Raw genomic sequence first — 25,037 nt, forward strand, 5'->3', positions numbered from 1 at the left:
TGGGGGTAACTGCCCCCATGATTCAATTACCTCCTACTGGGTCCCTCCCACGACATGTGGGGATTATGGAAACTACAATTCAAGACGAGATTTGGTTGGGGACACAGCCAATCCATATCACCCTTTTAGTTATTCTTGTTCACTTTATCTTCAAAGTACTTCTCACACTGTGAAATTATCTTGTATATATTTTTGCTTATTGTTATTTCCCCCACTAGAATGTGAGCTCCATGAAGATGGTGACCATGTCTGTCTTGTTCATTGCTTTAGCTTCAGTGCCTAGCACAGTGCCTGGCTTTCAGCAAATACTTACCTAATAAACGAATGAGTTGAGTACGGAGCCTGGGTCTTTGATATTCTTCTAAAATATGTGCTCAGAGGTCAACCTCCTCAGTGCACTGGTAGAGCTCAGGCTCTAGAACCAAGCACAAGTAGATTTAACTTTTGGATAGCGAGTAGCTACCTGTATGACCTTGAGGAAGTTTCTTGGCCTCTCTGGACCTTGGTTTGTTCATTTGTGAAATGACGGTAATAGTGCCTATCACACAAGATTGCTTTGAAGATTAAATGGGATGATGCATTAATTGAGATAATATATAAAGTCCAACACAGTGTCTGGTATGGAGTTAAGTGCCCAATATGTTTTTGCTATTTCTATCATCAGTCTTTTCCTCCCTAAAAACAAGTTTCTTTTGACCAACTGCCCTCACTGTACACATTAAGGTCTAATCAGGAAAACCAACATTGAATTGTTTTCTGACACTAATACTCCATCTGCCAAACACAGGGAGACATACTGTCTGCAAATGTCTTTTAAAAATATTATCTCTATTGAGTTGTCTGTTCAGCTCTGGGCCCTGTTTTTGGCTCAGGACATCTAATTTTCAGTAAACATAAGTGTATCCCGTGTATCAGGACATATTTTGAGTGCCAGCTAGATGCTAGGCAGTGGGCGTTTAGCAAGGTGCAACAAAGTTGTGCTCTTGATCTCAAAGACCTTATACTCTAGTTGAAAGGATAAATAGGCAAATGAAGAGTTGCAGTTGTGGAATAACACTTTTAAAGAATCAGCCAGTGAGTTTTCCAAGATTCATGGACACCTACTAGGTGCCAGGCACTGCACAAGGCCCTGACTGCACAAGGCCCCGACTTTTCCATTTCAAAGTCAGCATGGAAGGGGCAGCAACAGCCTGGGCGAGGGTCACCCATGCTGGTTTCATACCAATTTTGTCACTAGGTTTCTGTGGCCTTGAAAGGTGCTTGTCTCTAGAGCTCCTTGTTTCCTGCTTTGTAAAACAAGGGTGTTAGCCTACACAATAATGAGACTAATTTTTATGTGAGGTTCTTGGAATCATTCTTCTATCATTTACAGCTCATAATTTGTTTTTACTTGAATACAACCTGTGTTCTTTTTCTTTCTCTTTATTTTTTTTACTTTGAAAAAGTGCCAGACTTACCAGAAAAGTTACAAAATAGCACAAAAATTTCCTGTGTACCCTTCATCCAGATTTCCCCAATACTAACTTTTTTTTTTTTTTTTGGAGATGGAGTTTTGCTCTTGTCACCTAGGCTGGAGTGCAGTGGTGTGATCTCGGCTCACTGTAACCTCCGCCTCCCAGGTTCAAGCAATTCTCCTGCCTCAGCCTCTTGAGTAGCTGGGATTACAGGCACCCACCACCATGCCCAGCTAATTTCTGTATGTTTATAGAGACAGGGTTTCACCATGTTGGTCAGACTAGTCTCGAACTCCTAACCTCATGATTTGCCCACCCTGGCCTCCCAAAGAGCTGGGATTATAGGCGTGAGCCACCGCACCTGGCCAGTACTAACGTTTTATCACATTTGCTTGATCATTCTTTCTGTGCATAAACATTTCTCCTGGAGGTGCAGACATGCTGTTCCTTTGCCCCTAAATACTTCAGTGTGCATTTCCCCAAAAAGAGAACATTCTCCTGCACAACCACTATACAGTCCTCAAAATAATGAGTTAACATTAGTACAATACTATAATCTATAAACCCTATTCACATTTCATAAATTTTCCTAATGTTCTTTATCATAAAATGAAAACTGCACTCAACTCCAGGATCCTATTCAGGATAACATCTGGCATTTAGTTGTCATGTGAAGTCTTTTTAGTCTAAAGTTTCTTGGATTTTGTTTGTTTAACTTTTATGATATTGATACATTTAAAGAGTAGAATGTCTCTCACATTGGGTTTTTCTGTTTCTTCATGACTAGATTGGAGTTATACATTTTTTGGCAGGAACACCACACAAGTGATGTCATGCTTCTCAGTTCATTGTATCAGGAGGTACATGTCTGTTTATCTCATTATTGTGATGTAACTTTGATCACTTGGTGATCAAAGTTGTGGTGCCTGCCAGGTTCTCCACTGTGAGGTTACTGTCATTTTTCCTGAATAATTGGTAAGTATTTTCTAGGGAGATACTTTGAAACTCCCTAAGTAATCTGCTTCTTGTCACACTTTTGCCCACTAGTTTTAGCACCCAATTCCTGCCTGAAACAACCATTTCTTGTTCTTTCATTGCCCTAGATTGTGTTCACTTAGACCTTCAGGACCTTTCCAAGGACCCTCCGGACTGGAAGAACTCATCATTCTTCAGACTGGAATTTTATCGGTAAATACATTTTAAAGCGTTATTCCCCAAGAGATGAGGGTGGGAGAAGGATAATAGTATAGTAAGATTATGACAATTTATACCTTTCAATATATTTTATTCAGGCTCTTACAGGTTGAAATCTCCTTTCATCTTAAAGGCATTGACCTACAAACAATTCATTCCCGTGAGTTACCAGACTGTTATGTCTTTCAGAATACGGCAAGTATCTTTGTTTTACTATCCACTTCCTTTTATTTTTCCCTACACTTTTTGTTGATGCAGGGTATAAAACGCAGCAGCCTACAGATGTGTTAAATGCAGTCGTGTTTAAAACAGATGTAGTGATACAATATGGTACTTTTTTTTTTTTTTTCCGGAGACATGGTCTCGCTCTGTCACACAGGCTGGAGTGCAGTGGCGAGATCTCAGCTCACTACAATCTCTGCCTTCCAGATTCAAACAGTTTTCATGCCTCAGCCTCCCGAGTAGGTGGGATTACAGGCATGTGCCACCACACCTGGCTAACTTTTTTGTATTTGTATTAATAGTAAAGACAGGACAGAGTTTTGCCACATTGGCCAGGCTGGTCTTGAACTTCTGGCCTCAAGACCAGCCCACCTAGGCCTCCCAAAATGCTGGGATTACAGGCATGAGCCATCATGCCCAGCCTCATTATGGTATTGTTGATCCAGAGACCATTACTTCTGAAGATGAAGCAAGCCCTTTTCAACTTTTAAAAACTAAGTTTCTACATTGAAAAGAAGAGCTTAAACAATTGGCTTTGACTTTCTACTCTCCTAATACATTTTTTAAATTGTTTATGCCGGGTGCAGTGGCTCATGCCTGTAATCCCAGCACTTTGGGAGGCCGAGAGGCGGATCACGAGGTCAGGAGATGGAGACCAGCCTGGCTAACACGGTGAAATCCCGTCTCTACTAAAAATACAAAAAAATTAGCTGGGCGTGGTGGTGGGCGCCTGTAGTCCCAGCTACTAGGGAGGCTGAGGTGGGAGAATGGCGTTATCCCGGGAGGCAGAACTTGCAGTGAGCCAAGATCGCATCACTGCATTCCAGCCTGGGCGACAGAGCAAGATTCCGTCTCAAAAAAAAAAAAAAAAAAAAGTTTATGAAGGTATTTTAAATGTCTATAGTACTCTTCCCAGCTTTAGAGGAAGGTCTTTGCAAGTGTTGTAGCAAATGTTTTCAAACCTCGAGGCATAAACTGCTCCACTGATGGGAAGACTAGTCTGCAAAGTAGCAGTTGTTTCTCTTTTTATTTTGGGAGGGGGCATGTATGTATAGTAGAAGAGATGGTGCACTTTTATGGGGAAGTAAGCTGCCTTCTCATTTTCATAGACTTTCTTTCTTTGTCCTTCTCTCCTTCCTTCTTTTTCTCCCTCCCTCCCTTTCCTGTTCCTTAAGGGACTAAACTGAATGCCTAGCTGAAAGTTGTATATACTGTCCTTTAGCAATTCAGAAGTGTTTCATTCAACTGTCAATAAAGACTTAATGAGTCCTTACTATGCACCAGGCATTTTGCTATGCCCTAGAGGCACAGTGGCCCTCAGGAAAGCTTACAGCCTAGTGGGAGAAACAGAAAAACAAGTATGATTGTGATATGTGATAAGGAAGAATGTCTCCAGCTGCAAGCTCTCTGGGGTGGGTGGGCCAGAGGAGCACTGGGAGCATCTGCAGGGATGAGGGAAAGGCAGGAGAGGAGCATGGAGTTTGGTCTGCAAGGATGAGGTCATTGATGACTTTGTCATGATATGGTCAGAAGTGTGGGTTTAAAAATATTGGCTTTTCATTTTTATTTTGTTCTTTGGACTTCTATCTGCTTTGAGAAAAGCATTTTAGGGGCCCTCCTGGAGGAAACAGAGACCTTGAGTGCCAGTGCCAGTGAAGGTTTAGTTATAACTTACAGGTATAGAAATGAAGATGGTATGGTTTAATTCTCAAACCTCTGGTTTGAGTGTGTGATCTTCTTGGGCAGACTTGGCTTGTGTTCAGAGACAGGCAGGTGCATGTGGATTTGATCATCTACATATCTGCTCTCCAAGCTCTGCCAGTGAACTTTTTGGTTTTCTTAATGTGTTCACCCTAATAAGTACTTGGCATATATCGCTTATAAACTGTAAATGATTTAAATGATTGATTTAAATTTCATAAGGTAGAAGATTGAGGGCATTTGGACATCTTAAGTTCAGCCTGCAGTCTTGGAGCAATCTTTGTTCTTTCTGAAAGCATTATATGTAGCTCTTGAAACAAATAGAAAAATAATTTCTAGCCTAACAAAAACTAGAATTTCATACCCAAAGAACTAAATTGAAGGAAATGTTTTTAAATTCAATTCAGAATAATAAACGAGATCATTGTGTTCTTTCAAAGATTAGTTAATTTTGGTTTTTATTCCTAGGACTGTTTGTCTGTTTTGCTCTAGGATTTCTCTGAACCAGATATCTGATATCCTGTATTTAGTAAAACTTCACATATTAGCCCTTTTAATCATATTTGTTTCATTAATAACAGAAAGTTGTGAAGAAATCCTGTGATGTGAACATTTTCATTGGTATAATTCTCTTTGTTGCCTTAATTTATGTCTTTATTGTGAGTTCCTTAGCCTCTAATTGTACTTGTGTTTGTTTTTTACAATTTTGACTTAAAACCTTCATACTAGAGGACTGAGAGATTTATATAGCACCATTCCAATACTGGGGTATTCTGAATTTGATTATAAACTTACCTGTACTGTTGAGTTTTATGCTTTCACATGTTTTCATGATCACAATTATTGTTTGTTTCCAGTTTTAGTGCTCCCTCAAGCATTTCTTGAAAGGCTGGTCTAGTGGTGAAAATTCCCTCAGCTTTTGCTTGTTTGGGGAGGGCTTTATTTCTTCTTCATTTCTAAAGGATGGCTTTGCTGGATATAGTATTCTTGACGACAGGTTTTTTTTTTTTTTTTCTTTAAACCCTTTGAATATATCATCTCATTCTCTCCTGGCCTGATGTTTTTCTCTTGCAGCCTTTTTTTTTTTTTTTTTTGAGACAGAGTCTCCCTCTGTCACCCAGGCTGGAGTACAGTGGCACCATCTCTGCTCACTGCAAACTCTGCCTCCTAGGTTCACGCCGTTCTCCTGCCTCAGCCTCCCGAGTAGCTGGGACTACAGGCACCCGCCACCATGCCCGGCTAATTTTTTTGTATTTTTAGTAGAGATGAGGTTTCACCATGTTGGCCAGGATGGCCTCCATCTCCTGACCTTGTGATCTTCCTGCCTCGGCCTCCCAAAGTGCTGGAATTACAGGCATGAGCCACTGCGCCCAGCCTACTTGCAGCTTTTAGAATTATCTCTGTCTTTGACTTTTGACAGATTGATTATAATGGGCCTTGGAGAGAATCTTTTTGGGGTGAATCTAATTGGGGATCTTTGAGCTTCCTAGATCTGGATGTTCATATCTCTCCCAAGACTTGAGAAGTTTTCAGCTGGGTTATTTGAAAAGACCCTTCATCAATTTCAGAAATTCGTTTTATTTTATTTATTTATTTGTTTTGAGACAGAGTCTCAATCTATTGCCCAGGCTGAAGTGCAGTGGTGTGATCTCAGCTCACTGCAACCTCCACCTCCTAGATTCAAGTGATTCTCATGCCTCAGCCTCCCCAGTAGCTGGGATTACAGGCACCTGGAACCGCACCCAGCTAATTTTGTATTTTCTATTAGAGGTGCTGTTTCACCATGTTGGCCAGGCTGGTCTCAAACTCCTGACCTCAAATGATCCACCTGCCTTGGCCTTCCAAAGTGCTGGGATTACAGGCTTGGCCACTGTACCCGGTCAGAAATTCATTTTTCTTTGCTCGATGTAGTCTGTTGTTGAAGTTCTCAATTGTAATTTTTTTATTTCACTCATTGAGTTATTCAGCTCCAAGATTTCTGTTTGGTTCTTTTTTATGCTATGTCTCTCTGTTGAATTTCTCAATCAAATCATAAATTATTTTCCTGGTTTTATTGAATTGCTTGTATTCTCTTATATCTCACTCAGCTTTCTTAAGATCATTATTTTGAATTTTTCAGGCATTTTCTTTGGGTCCTGCTACTTGAGAATTATTATATTCCTTTGGGTGTCCTGTTTTCTTGCCTTTTCATGTTTCTTGTGTCCCTACATTGTTATCTATGCATCTAGTGAAATAGTTGCTTTTTCCAATTTTATGGAATAGCTTTCCTAGGGATAGACTTTTTCCTGTAGATGGGCCCTAGAGTGTTGGTTGACTATAGTGCATTGGCTTTGGTTCTGGGCATACTCAGTAGTGTGGTGTCCATGCAGTTTGTTCAGTTGTGCTCCTTGTCAGTGATGTCTGTGATTGGCTCAGTGGCCTAGGCTGAGGGAGTTTTTAACAGCAATGGCACAGTTTTGCTGGAGGCAGGGATGCCAGATTGGTTGTTGGGCTGGACATGTGCATACATAATAAGCAGCAGGCTGTGTGGCAGGCTCTTCAACTGGGTAAGGGCAATTGCTGCCCAGCTGGCTGTCAGGTCAGGTGTGCATGGTTGTGGTGGGCCAGTAGGCTGTGAGGCAGGCTCTTTAGAGATGTGAGGTCACTGCTGAACTGGCTGTCAGGCCTGTGTGGGGTGTGGAGAGATAGCCAACTGTGTGGCCCAAGTGTGCACAAGCACAGCACACCAGCCAGCTGTTTGGTAGCTTCCTGCTGTGCAGTTCTGCCTGTTCCCAGGGTCAGGGGCAGGAATGGGTGCTGCATGGATTCAGATGTCAGGGTCTCAGATGTTCCATCAGGTCTAGGCTCTGGGCAGCCAGGGTCATGGTGTTGCAGGCACCTGTGTAAACATGGTGGAATAATGGCAGGACTTCAGGAATGGAGAGAGACAATGAGTACTGGCCCCCAGGGCAGAACACACTCTGTTCGCGATCTGGTCTCTAAATGGCGTCATGCCATAGCAGCTTAGGTCACAGAAGTGAAGAGTGCGCACAATGTGTGCTTCCACTCTGGGGCAACATGGCTGCATGAACTCCCAGCACCTCTCCGAACCGGATTCAAAGCCTGTGAGGACTGGAGGGCTCTCCTGCAGCAATGACTGCTGGCATTCTGTGGCCGTAATGAGGACCACTGGAGTCTCTAGCCTAACGTTTTCCTGTCCAAAGAGATCCCCCTGGCTCTAAGCTGATCCTGGCTGGGGAGACAGTGTGGCAGAGGCCAGGTGCCTTGCTCCCCTTCCTGTGTTGCTGTCCTGGGCTTTCATGCTCCACAGGATTTTGCTGCTACCCTGGTGCTCTCCAGTGTACTTCTTCAGTGATTTCAGTCAAAATATAGTTGTTTATTCATTATCTTGGTCCCTTTGTGTGTGTGTGTGTGTGTGTGTGTGTGTGTGTGTGAGATGGGGGTGGGGTGCAGGAAATGAATGTCAAGTAATTCTAGTCAGCCATTTTGCTGGCCTGTGTAATTCTCCTTGGATCAGCACACTATTTGGATGCCAGTGATTTTTTTTTTTAAGCAGAATTGATCTAACATGTTATACTTTCTTCTATGTTGTAATCTCTCTATACATTTGTGTCTCCAGATTATCTTTGACAATAAAGCTCACAGTGGCAAAATCAAAATCTATTTTGACAGTGATGCCACAATTGAAGAATGTAAAGACTTGAACATATTTGGATCTAGTAAGTATGCTATATACTTGCCCATGGGGATTATAGATGATTTTTAACACTTTATTTTGGGGCTTGGGTATTTAAATGGTTTGTTTGCGTGGTAATAGGAAGAAAACCACGTCTTGAGCATTAGATTCTGTAAAAAATATCCCAAAGCCTTGTATTTTTGTTTAATTCAGCAAATGTTTACTATACACCTCTTAGAAGAGGTAGCATGACTGAGTGGTTAGGAGCTTAGCTCTGGAGCCAGATTGCCTGGGTTTCAGTTCGAGTTCTATTTACTGTGCCTGTGATCTTGGACAAATTACTTAACCTGTCTGTCTCAGTATCTTTCTGTGTAAAATGAGAGTAATAGTATAGGTTGAGCATCCCAAATCGGAAAAATCTGAAATCACAATCCTCTGAAATTTGAGACATTTGAGCACTGACATGACCAAAGCTCAAAGGAAATGCTTATTGGAGCATTTTGGATTCTGAATTTTTGGTTTTGGGATGCTCAACCTGTAAGTATGAGGCAAGTATTCCAAAATCAAAAGAAATCTGAGATATTTTTGGTCCCAAATCATTCTGGACAGGGCATACTCAGCCTAAACTTACCTTTCAGGATATTGAATATTAAATGAATTAGTATATAAAGCAAAGTACTGAACACAAGAGTTGGCACATATTAATTGCTAGGCATTATGGGAAAAGGAAGAAAATGCCTGAGTGAGGGAGACTGACATGCTAATAAAATCTGTGATGTGTTGTGGAGAGAAATAAGGGTATACATACAAAAAGCATGAGGAGAAAAAAAAACAAAGGTTAAGTTTGAGTGGCGCAGAGTGGGAAAAGAAATGATTCTTGGAGAAGATATGCTTTGATCTGAGCCTTGGACAGTGGGGAAGGATCAGGGCCTCCAGAGCCCAGAGAGCAACTGCTGCAAATGCTGAGTCATTTACTCAGTCATCACTGGGAGAACATCACTTAATCCACATGTTTAAAATGGGCTACTGCTGAGCATGGGGGCTCACACCTGTAATCCCAGCACTTTGGGAGGCCTAGGCAGATGGATCACTTGATGTCAGGAGTTCAAGATCAGCCTGGTCAACATGACAAAACCCTGTCTCTACTAAAATTACAGAAATTAGCCGGGCATGGTGGCACACGCACCTGTAATCCTAGCTACTTTGGAGGCTAAGGCAGGAGAATTGTTTGAACCTGAGAGGCAGAGGCTGCAGTGAGCCGAGATCACACCACTGCACTCCAGCCTGGGCAACAGAGTGAGACTTTGTCTCAAAAATAAGTAAAATAAATTTAAAAAATTAAAATAAAATAAAACATAATGGGCTACCTATGGAACCTGTTCCGTTTGCTCAATAAAGAATTGGGATGATGTTAATGATGGATGCTCAGTACTTTTTATTTTGCAAATTTTGTTTAAATGACTTTCCTTTTGACCAGGTTATCAGAATGAAAGAAAATGTAAAATACCTGTGGCTCCTGTTTTAGAGTTGTTTTAAATTATATTTGATCTGTCGCCTGCTGCTTTTCAGATGTATGATATGTCCTGATGATTTGAAGTTTTGGTTTCAATAATTTCACCGACTGACTTAAGCCTCCGATTATAGTTTTGGTTTCTGTTAAAAAGTGGTTACTATTCCCCAGCATACACCACTCTCTTACAGACACGCAGAGATCAAGGGCATATTTTCTAATTAGGTCCAAGTATAGGTTGCAGTTTTCTGTGAAAAGAAACTAACCTTTGTCAAATATATGATTTGGAACATCATTATAAAGATCAAAATGATGGAAATTTCCAAACTAGGTAGTCAAATGCATTTCCAGAACAGTGAGTTTTTCACTTCTGCCTACAGCCCTCCTTGCAACATTAGGGGTTTTCCTAGATTGTGCTCAGAAGAGAGTATCTCTAGCCCCCTCCTGTGGCCAATGGGGAGAAACACAAGCCTCCTAGACGATTGGGTAAAAGCTCTTTAAGATTTACATATTCTTCTAGAGCTGTGTCTTAAGAAACCAGGTTCTATCACTAGGAGAATGTGAATTTAAAATAAGATGATGTGATGTGAAAGCGTTGAAAAAATTATGTTTGGAAACCATCTTAGGAAATGGACTTTTTCCCCTATATGAAGCTGTCTGGTGGATTGAGATTGCCTTGGCTTTGGGGGAAGTGGACAAGGACAAGGGTGACATCTGGTGGGACACTTACACTATTTCTAAAAGTTCAGAGGCTCATTCACACCCACACGCTAACCCCCAGGCTCCTCTCTCCTTTGTCATTACCCATATTGAAGCAAATGCAGGTGAATGTCCTTTTTCACATACAAACCTCGTGCTGCCTTTTGTGACTCCCAAGTCCCCTTTCTAAATGTGCCATGTCTTCATTTAACTTGGTTTCATAAACACAGGAATTTGGAGATGAGGAGCTTGGGGAGGAATTAGCGGGATTCCTCTTTGGCGGGATTCCCCAATGATGGGTGATACAGATTGTGGTTTTTTTTGAGATGGAGTCTTGCTCTGTCACCCAGGCTGGAGTGCAGTGGCACAATCTCATCTCACTGCAACCTCCACCTCCTGGGTTCAAGCGATTCTTCTGCCTCAGCCTCCCAAGTAGGTGGGACTACAAGCACACACCACCACACCTGACTATTTTTTGTATTTTTAGTAGAGATGGAGTTTTATCATATTGGCCAGGCTGGTCTCGAACTCCTGACCTTGTGACCCGCCCACCTCGGCCTCCCAAAGCGCTGGGATTACAGGCGTGAGCCACCACGCCCGGCTAAGATGTTCATAAAATACATATTTTTAGCATACCAAACCAGTCTTCTCAGTAATTCAAAGAAAAACAGAATCCTATACTGGATTCTGTTAGGAGGACTGGTTTCTGTTTCTAAGCCTGCTTGTTTTCCCATCTGTAAACAAGGTCCAATACAAGCTGTCTTGGAGATTTGTGTTCTAGTTATATGTCAGAAAGGAAAGTACTAGATGCTGTCCTTGCATTTCATAAGATTTTCAGTTTTATCTTCCCAAGAGCTGCCTATGTTTCCTCTGCTCCATTCCATGGATCCAAGGGAAAAACAATCTTGCATTATGCTAGAGCTAAGTTGTTTTCTTACCTACCCATTAGATGATACCTCAAGATAACTTTCTTGACTGTAAATGGCTAAAGGTAAATGTAAGTGCTAGGCACTGGGCACTATTCTAACAAGCACTTCACATAGACAGTTCTACCTGGTTCTCATGACAGCCTCAGGAACGGGTACACTTGCCCTCCCCATTTTGTAGGTGGCACATCTGAAGCTTAGTAAGATGAAATCATTTGCTCAGAGAGTTGCATTTACCACACTGGCTGTCTGCTCACCACCCATTGTAGGAGCTGCTTTGCCCTCAGACACTCATGCCAGTATCACTCACATCTTTGCATTGTTAAGTCCATAGACAGTCTGGCATTTCTCTTCAACGCTGTCTCTGCAGAGGTTTCTGTGGAGGACTCTGACCGCAGTCTCTCCTCTGAAGGTCACCTGTCCCTGGTTTTATTTGCTTTTCCTCTGGCCTTTCTGCTCCATCCCATTCCTGAGCTCATCTCCTTTTCTAATTCTCAAACGTCGCTCCCCATCCCTGACCGCTGTCCTTCCCAGTGGTCTCTCTGAGGGGCCATCACTCCCATGGTTTTAACTGCCACTGAATAGTCCTCTCTTGTCATGAATATCCAGAGTAAACTCAGTTTACCCAAGACAGGGAACCAGGAATCATTCTTGGTTGTCCTTCTTCCTTATTCCCCAACTTCAGTCAGAGACCAGGCCATGACTCTCTCCATCTCTTACGATTCTGTGCCCTCCTTTGCTCTGCCCCAACTTAGCTCAGACCATCATAAGTTCTAACTTAGATTATTTAGTGGTCTTATGTTCTGCTCGATTCTCTTCATTTATTTGTAAGTATACTGAAGCATTATACTAGCCACAGGTGCTGTATTCAACACTACTGTCTTAGTCTGTTTTCTGTTACTTATAACAGAATGCCTGAAACTGGCTAATTTATAAAGAAAAGAAATGCATTCTTTCAGTTCTGGAACCTGAGAAGTCTAAAGTCGGAGGACCACTTCTGGTGAGGACCTTCTTGCTGGTTGGGAGTCTCAGTGGAGTCCCAAGGCAGTGCAGGGCATCACATGGTGAGGAGGGGGAGCATACTAGCTCAAGTCTCTCTTCCTCTTCTTATGAAGCCACCAGAGCCATTCCCTTGATAACCCATTAATCTATGAGTGGATTAATCCATTTATGAGGGCAGAGACCTCATGACCCAATCACCTCTTAAAGGCCCACCCTCTCAATCCTGTCATATTGGGGATTAAATTTCAACACGAGTTTTGGAGGAGACATAATTCAAACCATAGCAACTACCTGTGGGCCCTGCTTTACAGAGCCTGTCACTTGATGGGGAAGATGGACACTGAATCATAAAATAAGTAACCGCTGTGAGTGTTTGCTATTGTTATTTTCCTTGGCTGTTTCATGGGCTCTTTGTATATGAACTTGCATAATTTTCACATTTTCTTTCCCAATTTTCATAATGTTCTTGCCCATTCTACACTGTCTCTGTGCTCTGTGCTGTGCTGCCTTTGCAGATGTAATGAAAGGTCAGTGTTTGTTGTGCAGAGGAAAGTAAGGGAGCTCTGGGTATGTGTAGTAACCAAAAACCATGAAAGTATATAGGAGGGTGCTAATAGAGATGAGAATTTAAGGAATTATTTTCTGAGATGGGAGACTTTTCATTTGGAACTTGAGGCTGAAAATAAATAAGCTGAGCTGTGTGTGTGGAGAAGTGCTGTTCCAGGCAGATGGATCAGCATGTGCAAAGTCCCTGAGGCGAGAGCAGGAGAGAAGGAAGACTAGTGTGACTGCAGGGTGGAGAAGGCGGGGGGCAGGCAGGAGAGAGCCGGGCTGGGATCGGAGACACTACTGTGAAGTCTGAGAGAAACTAAGGTTAGATTCATCTCCTTCCCGTACATTCTTCTTGCTGCTGTGTGCTCCAAACCAAAAATCTGATTACCACTCCCCTCCTTGCTTCTGTTCCAAGAAGCAATTTTCTCTCCGTATGGAGAAGGCTTATAAGATTGGCACTATGTCCTGCGAAAGTGCACAGTGAGGTTGAGAAGCAGAAGTGGGGATTCTCAGTGGTGGTGGTTTAATTTGTTTGATCTCTTATTAATGGTGAACTGGATGTCTCTGCTTTTATGTGAAAGAACTCAGAGTATGTCAGCAGTTTTGCCTTTTTTTGAATGGAACCCAAATGGATCACTTTCCGTTGAATTCTATTCTACAGTAAATAGTTATATATCAATTTGAGTGCATTTATTAGCAGCTCACTTTTTTTTTTTTTTTGAGACGGAGTCTCGCTCTGTCACCCGAGCTGGAGTGCAGTGGTACGATCTCAGCTCACTGCAAACTCTGACTCCCAGGTTCACGCCATTCTCCTGCCTTGGCCTCTTGAGTAGCTGGGACTACAGGCACCCACCACCATGCCCGGCTAATTTTTTTTGTGTTTTTAGTAGAGACGGGGTTTCACTGTGTTAGCCAGGATGGTCTCGATCTCCTGACCTCATGATCCACCCACCTCGGCCTCCCAAAGTGCTGGGATTACAGGCGTGAGCCACCGCGCCTGGCCCAGCTCACATGTTTTTAAATGTATAGTTTTATATCAGGGAATGTTTTGCCTTATATATGTACTTCTGAATGAATGCAGTGTGATTTGTTTCTGATATTTACCATTTTGTTTTAACAATAGACAAAACATTTATTGTTTGAACTTCTTTTCACACTGCCATTTTGTTTGGAAATTATTCTCTGGTAAGGTGTGTTTAACATTTGAATTCTGTTTTTATTCCTCAGCTCAGAAAAACACTCAGTATGTCCTGGTGTTTGATGCGTTTGTCATTGTGATTTGCTTGGCATCTCTTATTCTGTGTACAAGATCCATTGTTCTTGCTCTAAGGTTACGGAAGGTAAGAGCGTGTTCACATTCTCTTCCTGCCCTCTTGGCCTGCACCCTCAGTTTGCTCAAGCAGTAGACCACTGATGTTGTGCCACCTGCCTTTTCTGGAGACTTTTGACTAAATTAGATTCCTCTGAGTAGTTGCCCCCTGTGAGGCATTCATCAGCCTGAGGTGTAGGAAGTGAGTAAAGGCTCTGAGTATGTCAGGTGGCATCAGATAATTATCCTGCTTAAAACTGAGCTGATATGTACAGACGCACAGTGGTGAACTCTCAGGCTTTTGAATGTTTCCAGAATAACGAGGCCCTCTTCAATTCAGGAGTGATCTGAAGAACAGAGTAATAGCATGTGTGGGTTTCATCTTTTGTCTTCAAATCAGAGTTCATTTTGACAGGGAGGCATGGTAAATGGATTATAATGAAGCATAAAATACTTTATTCTGTTTTTCAAATAGTTTTAAAATTCTCCCTTGAGTTTCATTTTGCCTTTTTACCCTCAGGGCTCTTATGAATATATACTTCTGCTCCCCACATATCTTATTCTGACTGTGGCATGTGTACAAATGCACACTGGGGTCGGGGAAATCGGAAGTCCACAGAGTACCATTTGTGGAGCAGGGATGTAGTCTGCATTTGATTTTGCCTAATCCTGACCTTTGTCAATGTCCTTTGTAAATATCCACCTCTCTTGCATGCTCCCCGATCTCCTTGATATTATGAATACAAAGTTAAGGTCCTGTCCCTGCCAAGGTGATGGGGCTCATATTTGAGCACGCACTCTGGAGCCGGCCTGCCTGGACACGGATCCTGGCTTAGCCTCTCGGTGCCTCAGTTCCCTTCTCTGGGTGATAGATCTGCTAGTACCTGGTTCATTGGGTTGTCATCGGAATGGATGTGTTGGTAATATGAAAAGTATTTGGAACATACTGTATGTTAGCTATGACAAGAGCCTGCTGGAGTTACCGTGTACGTATTTCATATTTGAGGTAACTTCACAGACAATTGAATGCTTACTCAGATTACGAGGGAAAGTGTGTGCTATAACCTCCACTTTCGAGGTGGATCTGGCAAGTTGGAAAGGCAATGACATGTCCTTTTACAGGTGAGAGCACTGTTTTGCACTTGCCTTCTCCTTCCAGAAGGCAGTGTGGTTTATAAGAAACACTTCTTTAAATGTTTGCCTTAGAGATTTCTAAATTTCTTCCTGGAGAAGTACAAGCGGCCTGTGTGTGACACTGACCAGTGGAAGTTCATCAACGGCTGGTATGTCCTGGTGATTATCAGCGACCTAATGACAATCATTGGCTCCATATTAAAAATGGAAATCAAAGCAAAGGTGAGGGAAGCCCATTTAAAGTCTCTGTTCTTCATCTTCTCCTGGACGGCCACAAGCATCTTAAGACATATGATCCTTTGGAGACAACTTTGATTCTCGTGTCTTCCCTTTTCTCACAATGGCACAAGTGAGGCCTCCCCTGACTTGGTTCCTCGTGAAGGAAAAGTAAGGAAGCCGATGTTCCATGGAACAAAACTTGGCAACAGCTCCAGAATAATGACAAAGCTTGAGAAGATTGATTATTTGGGCCTCATTTTTCTTTTTAAGTTGCAAAAGGAGCAGCTTATCCATAAACCAGTCCTTTCCCTGAACCTGCATGTCAAGAGCTTGTGGGGAGGATCTGTGACCATTGGGTGCTCTGACAGATGGGGTGAGGGCAGGAATGTCAGACTGCCTGCTAAAGCCTGACCTTTTGTATAACTTAGTTGATTTGATCTCCTACCTAAGCCTCAACTCCTCCTTCACCACACTGTTCTCCTGTCCACTCTCTGCTGTTGGTCAGAGGTCCCACCAGCCATACCTCCTAACCCTGACACGCCTGCTCCTCCCCTATCCTGGCTCCCTCTGGCTTTCTTCAGGCTTTTTCTTCTCTGGTCAACTGTGACAGCAGTCTCCTCACCAGCTTTCCCATCTTCTGCTTCATACCTCTGAGATCCATTCACACAGCTGTCAGAGGGACTTTTCTGAAAGTGTCTATCCGGCTGTTACCATCCTTTCTACCTCTTGGGGCCTACTTTGGGATGAAGCAGCTTCCCTTGGCAGCATGGCCTCTGGGGTCAACATCATCCAGCTCTGCCTCTTGCTCCTGCCCCTGCTCTGACCCTGTCCCTCTAGGATGTCTTGTCATCCTTTGTACCTTTGTTCAGCCTTTGTCCATTTATCTGTGGCGCTTCCTCCCAGCCTGTCCTGCAGGCCTGTCTTTGCTCTGGGGTCGTGTCTGTGGTGTCCCTCTGTGATGAGCTAGGCATTGTGTCTTTCACTGCATTTAGCATATTGTATGAGAATCATGTTTGTGTGTTTGTCTTTTCAACTAGCCCTAGAATTTCCTGAGAGCTGGAGCTGTGTTAGCAAATCATGTGGGAGTTTTCTTTCAAAAACGGCTGAATTGTATTGTTTGGTACTTAACAAACACCATTAATTTATATCCTCGAATGCCTAGGTCAGTGATAAATGCAATTTCTATTTGAGAGTATTATTTGGAAAAAAATTGAGTTCAACCTAAATGTAATTTCTATTTGAGTGTATTATTTGGAAAAAAAAATTAGTTCAACCAGTTGAAATACTAAAAGAAAACGAGAAACACATTTGGAATTATATCTGTTTTCTTTTTTTCTTTAAAAAAACCTCTCACTATCACCTATAGGAAGGCAGATAGTTCTTTTTTTATTAATTGGTTTAATGTAAGGTTAATAAGCTAAGTGGAGTCAAATATTTTACTCATTTCTCTCTCTCTCTTTTTTCATTCCTTAGAATCTCACAAACTATGATCTGTGCAGCATTTTGCTTGGGACCTCTACGCTCTTGGTTTGGGTTGGAGTCATCAGATACCTGGGTTATTTCCAGGCGTATAATGTAAGAATGTGGCACTGGGTAGTGCCACTGCAGTTGAGACTCATTTATTCTTTGGGTTCTAATAGCTACGTTTTCATTTCACCCATTCTGTTCATTCTTTTTTTCAGGTGCTAATTTTAACAATGCAGGCCTCACTGCCAAAAGTTCTTCGGTTTTGTGCTTGTGCTGGTATGATTTATCTGGGTTACACATTCTGTGGCTGGATTGTCTTAGGACCATACCATGACAAGGTGTGTAGCACACATTCCTCCTTCTGCACCTGGGGCACGTGGGACCTGTGAACATGGGTTTCTAGCATTTACTTGCTTCCTGGTCTTCTCTAGCACGTACCCTTGACATCAGTAAGCATGTATCTTTGTATCCATTTTCTTTTTCCTTTTTTCCTTTTCAGGATATAGAAGTGACTACAGGATATTGAAATAAGAACTGTACAAGACTAGAAAGCATGTATTATAGTTGTCTGGGACTGGCTTAAGGGGTCACATGGTTACCCGGTGATCATCAAATGGGAAATGTTTGGGCATGAGATCACTATATTAAAAATGAAAATTAGGAAAATTATTATAAAAAATTTCCAATTTAAAGTATTATGTTTTTCGTCCAAGTTAATTGAGAAGAATGAAGATGGGCAGAGACTGCCTAAAACGACCATAATAGGTTCATGATAGAAATGGTGACACATCTTGTCTCTGCAGCTGGTTTTGATTATAGCATCATCTTTGTGCCTTATTAAAGATCGGTATCTGAATTCTAAACTATTACCAAACTTCAGTTAGCATTATGATCTCAGGGACATCAAAGTTGTGCTAGAATGTTTTTGTTATAAAATCATGCATTTGATTAGTAGATGCATCAGGAAATGAAACTAGGTAAGCCTTGTTTTTAACCCAGAAAAGTAAAAGGAGTTATTTTATCTTATGGCTTTTCCTCCATTGGGCCTGTGGCAGTTGGAACAACAGAAACAGCAAAAATAGCAGCAGCTAACACTTACTGCTTGTGTGTTAGACACTCTGCTGGGTATTTCGGTGCTCTTTCTTATTTACTCCCCACAACAACCCAGGGTACTGTTAGCCTCACTTAGGTGCTCTGCAAGGAGAAAAGAGGTTAAAAATGGTAAGCATTCCTTCCAAGTTTGTATACCAGTTCAGCCTTAAGTTTTGACCTTGTTAGTTGCATTAACCAAAAAATGTGATCAAATCTGGTTTACAAACTGTTATGCATGAATCTTAAACCTCTGTGCTGTCCTACCAGAATAACACCGAGTAACCTGGCACACTCAGACTTTCTCCTTTTTAGGTGTCACATTTAATATGTCTAGAGAGAATTGCTGTTTTTCCTATTTGAGATAATATATAATTAACAAAGTGACAACCTCTGGGTTGGTAGTAAATCTTGATAATATTGCTCTTCAAATTTTCTGTCACTGCTTTAAAGGTGACTCATAAGAAAAAATTATTCTTTGTTATGATCTCTCTGATTTGGAGAACTTACTGTCTTAGAGCCTGGAAAAATGTATTTTTCTTCCTTGCTTTATGCTCTGAAAGCTTTTCCACATCTCTGTCACTAGAGGGCAGTGTTGCACCGTGTGGAATAAATACTGTGTCTGAGGATTCAGCTTTAATTCACTGACCCCAAGGTCACTGGACAAGTGGTCCCATCTCTTTTGCACCCCACCCCCGTCTCCCCTACCTCATCATTATTCTGGAAGGTGCCCAGATAAGGTTGCTTGAATTTTACTAGATGGCTACCATTCTCAACTGCTGTCTGCTAGGCATGGTGCCCAAGATTCTTTATCTCCCTTGCTGTGTTAACCCTTCCCTCCCCTTCTCTGTGAAGAAATCCAATTGTCCTTTTACAGAGAATAGGCACCTTCATATAGTAAATAATATTCCTGAGATTACCCAGCTAGAAAGTGGCAGAGATAGGATTCAAACCCAGGTCAGCCTGACTCCGGTACCTGTGCTTTGACCCATACCGTGTAGGGCTTTTCTTGGTGTTATCTAAAACAGATCATTGCAAGAGAGCATATAGTCTGACAAGAAACAGTCTTGTACTTGGAGATCAACCGTGAGAGGACAGCCATGTAATTGGTCTCATTCTCTCAATGGTGTCAAGGTCACCTCATGGAAAATGAGGTTATTTGTTTTGTGAGCCTGACTGCATTTCCATATGTTCAATTTGTCCTTTCAAAGGATCCAGGTGAAACTGGGATGCTCTGAGCCAGCACTGTCCAAGAAAAATACAATTTGGGCTACAATTGAGAACCTTGCCTATACTGTAAAATTTTCTAGTAGCCACATTAAGAAATACAAACCAGATGAAATTAATTTTAATTATGTATTTTAAGCCTAATATACCCAAAATATTATTTCAGCATGTATTCAGTATAAAATATTGAAATATTTTACATTCCTTCATACTAGTCTTTTTGATGTGGTGGATATTTTGTCCACACAGCACATCTCAATTTGGACTAGCTACCTGTTGGATGCTGGCTATTCACACATTCCTGGTGACTACCATTATGGACACTGCAGCTCTAGACTTATGTCTTTCACTTAATATCAGTTTTCCCTTTATACCCCTGGAGGAGGGGAGGGATAAGGGATGTCTATAGGGTTGCTCGCAGGTTATGGCATCTCTCACCAGGCTGATATATTGGGGAATGCACAGCTGAGTTAATTCACTGAATTGTACAAGTCAGTTGGGGAAGAGAACATCAGTCTGGTTTTGGAATTTTGTCCTTTTCTTCCCCATATTGCTACCTCTTTGAATCTGAAGTTAGAATATTTTATTGCCCCTTGCATCCTTTCCCCTAAATTAATCCAAGCTGTCAGCAAGTTCAGGTTCTGCCAGTATCTGAATCAGAGGACTTTCAGGTTACCCGAAGCCTTGAAAAGCTAAGCATTCAAAGCGGGCATTTTTGTAGGATTTTTAGAATCACAGCAACCTTGATTGTGAAAGCTAATTCTTTCTTTAAAACAAAACAACTGAAAAGGAGACATCAGGAAAACCATTTGACTGATAACTGGGGTCCCATAACACTTCAGCTTCCTGTCTTCCTGTTAGGCATCTGATTTCAGGGGCTCAATGGAAAGGGAGTCAAGATGCAAAAAGGATCCTGCTGATGTGTGTTCCCGGCACTAATGGACTTTGGCGCAATGCCCTTTCAAAATGCCTGGGCACAGAGGGCGAGAGACTGTTGATGTTCTTCCAAACCTCATCTTGAATTATTAAACATTACTCTAATGTGGCTTTTACATTTCCAGAGGACTTTTTTTTTTTTCTGTGAGGAATAAATCATAGCCTTGCGATGTCCCCGTTTTACAAATGAGAAGACCAAGGCTTGAAAAGTTATTGGACTTCGCTGATGCATGGGTCAAAGTTCAGCAGACTCTGCATTACATTTTCCTCCTCCCAAGGCCTCTGGTTTTAGCCACGTACCTCTCAGCTAAAACATTTTGCCTAAAGTTTGCATGAGATTCTTGGCACCAGCTCTTAAAGCAAATATTTATGTTGTTCTCTGACATAAGCCATTGCAGGTTATGGTTTCATTGAAATGAAAGGTTTCTGGCCCAACTGCAAACTTATCATTTGTGCAATGAATGGTTGGGTTCTCACTGTGGGGCCAGAGAACCTATGGGGATTCTTTATGGAAATACCCATTTAATATGTATTAAATGTCTACTGTACACCCAACATTGCTAGGTTCTTACAGACCAAGTTCTTGGAGGGGAGGAACTATGGTTTGTTCCTCTTTACATTCCCAGTGTCCAGCGTAGCACATAGACCATGGTAGGTGCCCAGAAAGTTTGTTGAACAAATAAGAAGCAGAGAGAGAGTAGTACCTGCTTTCCAGGGGCTTATGATTGCTCAAGATCCAAAGGAATGCCCTACAAATGTGATCCTTCTAGACTGGAAGCACATTAGGACCTTGAGTATTTTTAAGCTCACTTTTACTATGAATTTGGCCACTGAAACAGACTCTGGTTCACAGCCACTTCTTGTACAAAATGGCAGGGTGTTACCAAACACCTAAAATTGACTGGGTCTCTGTTTTAACTCTTTGGTGTGTTAAAATAATTCTCATGTTCACAAGAGGAGGGGGTGGTAAAATAATGTTAATGTTGAGACAGATATTGTATGTAGCCTGATAAGTGACTAAACAGAAAATTAAGAAACGAATGTGACATCTACTGAACAACTAGCTATTTGCAGTTGAAACCTGAAGTGTGGACAGTTGTGCTTGGACTTAGAGGTTCTTGAAACTAGAGAAAGGAATTCACTGGATTCCAAAAGAAACTGAGAAATATGAATTATTAATGATGCTGTCAGAGTTGTAATTGACATCTATAGAAACCAACTTTAATGTCAGTGTTTTCAGCTTTAACTTCAATGTTTTAAGGCTAGTGTTGGGTTTAGGAAATATTTACTCTGGCAACCGCCTGTTTTACTGTTAAATAATCTACATATTGTTAAGTGATCTGTTCATTTGGATATTTCTTCTAGGTCTTTTTGGAGAAGGACTTTAGTTCATCAGAGTTTTTGCTGATGCAGCAAAGCCATGGGTGGGATCCTTGTTTGGGGTGCATTTGTAGACCTTCCCCCTTGGCCACCAACTTTACCTTGCCTGGTCCAGCCATGTGGCTGGAAAGTAAGGCATGGTGTTTGTATCTAGTTGGAGCGTGTGTGTAAAAACAATTAGAAGACCATAGTTCATTCTGTGATTCTTACCGATATGGAGTGCAGAGAAAGGACTAGAGCTGCCAGGGCACTCGGTCTTGAAGTACACTCTGAAATAACCCTTGAACGTTGGTTTAATTGGACGCAGAGAAGAGAAAGAAGAATATAGCAGGTGAGGAGAATAAATTCCATGAGGGAAAAATGTAGGGATGGGCCTGGTGTTGGAGGAGAAGATAAGCACAGCATGTTAATACTGTCAAGGAGGAGATGTAATGAGACCACATGAAGGAGGAACTTATCACAACCTTCTTGGTTTAGATTTTTATTTTGCATTCAAACTTTGTATAATCTCACAAGGGAGAAATGACCTGAAAGCCTTCTTCTTAAAGTATAGGTTTTATTGCAGCTTTCACTGGGGAGGGTGAAGAGATTGGAGTAAAAGAGACTTCCTTGGAAGTTTCTGTAATAATTCAGAAATTCGTGTTGACATCACAGTAGAGTAGAAAGGGTGAATCGGACAAACGTGATAGGAACAGACAGGCCTTAGAAGACTGAAAATGGGGAAGAGTAATCAGTTCAACACAGAGTTTTAAGGACTTAATTATTTCAGAGTAAATGTTTCTTTGGCAGGAGATTGGAATCACTGACAGAAATAGGGCAATTTAGAAAAAAAAAGCTCATTTTTTCTGGTTAGGGTGGTAGAAAGTTTTGTTTTGTTGGCATTTTCAAGGAATGGTCTGTTATATAACAAATGCCAGCTGGGCACAGTGGCTCATGCCTGTAATCCAAGCACTTTGGGAGGCTGAGGTGGGCGGATCACCTGAGGAGCTCAAGACCAGCCTGGCCAACATGGTGAAACACCATCTCTACAAAAAATAAAAAAATTAGCCAGGCTTGGTGGCAGGCACCTGTAATCCCATCTATTTGGGAGGCTGAGGCATGAGAATTGCTTGAACACTGGAGGCAGAGGTTGCAGTGAACTGGGATTGCAACTGCCTTCCAGCCTGGGTGGCACAGTAAGACTCTGTCACAAACAAACAAACAAACAAAACCTACAAATGCTCTCTAAGTGTAGAAAACATAAGAAGATGCTTATGTTAATCAGGAGAAAAACCAGGATCTACACTTGTTAGATCCTGGTTTTAGATATGTAAACACTACATAGGGAGAAACTGTGGGAATTGTTAAGAGATTAACTTTGAGAGTATGGAGGGGTGTGTGTGTGTGTGTGTGTGTGTGTGTGTGTGTGTGTTTTAAAGAGACGTGGTCTTGCTCTGTCCCCCAGGCTGCAGTGCAGTGGCAGAACCTTGGCTCACTGCACCCTGAACCTCCTGGACTCAAGAGATTCTCCCACCCCAGCCTCCTGAATAGCTGGGACTACAGGCGCACCACCATGCCCAGATAATTTCTGTATTTTTTGTAGAGATGGGGTCTTGTAATCTTTCCCAGATTGGTCACAAACTCCTGGGCTCAAGTGATCCTCCAACCTTGGCCTCCCAAAGTGCTGGGATTATAAGCATGAACCACTGTACCTGGCCCAGAGGGGGTTTTTGAATAATGTTTTCCTACTTCTCATGGTGTTCTAGCATCTTAATATAAGTAAGTTACCACTATTACTAATGACAAAAACAATGTTAACAAAACAAGCTAACTAGATACCCTCTGCTTTTTAGAATACTCTATTTCAGAAACTAATTTTTATCCCCCCCTACAGTTTGAAAATCTGAACACAGTTGCTGAGTGTCTGTTTTCTCTGGTCAACGGTGATGACATGTTTGCAACCTTTGCCCAAATCCAGCAGAAGAGCATCTTGGTGTGGCTGTTCAGTCGTCTGTATTTATATTCCTTCATCAGCCTTTTCATATATATGATTCTCAGCCTTTTTATTGCACTTATTACAGATTCTTATGACACCATTAAGGTAAGTAATTATCAATATTTGCAGCCAAAAAATCACTGCAAATTCTGTATAGATTATAGGAAAATACCACATTTTAAAAACTTAAAATATTGCAGTTCAGATTTTGAGGTTTTGTGGACAAACTTTTTAGACACTGGAGATGAGTTTTAGGACATTGTCCCTGTTACCCACAGCAGAGTGGATCGGTTTGGAGGGGTGGTGGGAAAGGAAAGGGAAATGGGGTCAGGATGGGTTGAATGGGGTAAGTCAGGTAGTCGGGCTGCTGGTCTTAGCCCTGACGGATTACACCTGCCAGTGTGGCTGCCTGGAATTTAGGATTGAGTGATAAGTTTCAGGGATGAGAGGTGACCGGCATCCTGACAACTCTCAGATATTGCTACAACTCACACTGGATAATACAGCTACTGGCATGGTGCAGGATTCCTTTAAATTATGAAAACTAAGGCTTTTGTGACTGTTTAGCTTCCTACTTTCTTAAGCTACCTGATGGATTCTGTATCCTTTCAAACTGGGCCCATTTAACTGATTTGTGACTTGAAGGAAGTTCACTTCCTTCTTCACAGCAGATGGTCATGCTTAGAAAATCCTGCTTCAGGGTCAGTGACTGAAAAGCCAGGGGTGCCATGCCAGTGCCTTTGTCAGGGCTGTTTTCTGCTTAACTGCTTTCTCAGAATAACGCAGAAGAAAGCCAGTCCATTACCTTTTGAGCGTGTGGGGAGATAAGTAAGTGTTCAGGTGGGAATGGTAGTTGGCTCTCACATCAGGGCTTGCATGGAGAAGGAAGAGGTGCACACTCCTGCCACAGAGGTTCATGTTTTTGATGTGGCAGTGTCCCTGTATGGTGGGGGCCAAGCCTCAGTGTTAAAGTGAGTTGTCTCATTAAGCATGAAGGGAGGGAGTCTTTGTGTCTGCTTGGAAAAAATCTGTCTTCTGTTCCACTAGGTGACCAACTTCCATAAAAGTAGAGGAAATAATGATTACTTTCCAAGCAGAGTCTACATTGCCAATGTGTGTGTGGAGTGGGAGATCTTATCTAGTCTTACTGTTAGCATTAAAGATTTAGACTTTTTTTTTTTTAAAGAGAGAGGGTCTTGCTCTGTTGCCCAAGCTAGAGGACAGTGGTATGATCCTACCTCATTATAGCCTCCAAGTCCTGGGCTCAGTCGATCCTCCTGCCTCAGCCTCCAGAGTAGCTGGGACTACAGGTGCACACCACCATGGCCAGATAATTTTTGTATTTTTTGTAGAGATGAGATCTCA

At 41.9% G+C, this 25,037-nt stretch overlaps 1 protein-coding gene across 2 annotated transcripts in view; it reads left to right on the forward strand.

The window, feature by feature from the left end:
* Positions 1-25,037, forward strand: part of MCOLN2 (mucolipin 2) — a 90,420-nt gene that overhangs the window by 60,873 nt on the left and 4,510 nt on the right. Inside the window, exons 5-12 of one of the 2 annotated variants that reach the window (XM_011982129.1) lie at positions 2,558-2,642; positions 2,747-2,843; positions 8,191-8,290; positions 14,164-14,276; positions 15,452-15,601; positions 17,072-17,173; positions 17,281-17,403; positions 23,571-23,777. In XM_011982129.1, the coding sequence (XP_011837519.1) occupies positions 2,558-2,642; positions 2,747-2,843; positions 8,191-8,290; positions 14,164-14,276; positions 15,452-15,601; positions 17,072-17,173; positions 17,281-17,403; positions 23,571-23,777 (977 nt within the window). Of the gene's footprint in view, positions 1-2,557; positions 2,643-2,746; positions 2,844-8,190; positions 8,291-14,163; positions 14,277-15,451; positions 15,602-17,071; positions 17,174-17,280; positions 17,404-17,564; positions 17,699-23,570; positions 23,778-25,037 lie in introns of those variants that run through there. The other variant, XM_011982130.1, reaches the window with a different exon arrangement.

Source organism: Mandrillus leucophaeus, unplaced genomic scaffold (assembly GCF_000951045.1).
Source record: "Mandrillus leucophaeus isolate KB7577 unplaced genomic scaffold, Mleu.le_1.0 Scaffold235, whole genome shotgun sequence".
In the NCBI taxonomy this organism is placed as follows: domain Eukaryota; kingdom Metazoa; phylum Chordata; class Mammalia; order Primates; family Cercopithecidae; genus Mandrillus; species Mandrillus leucophaeus.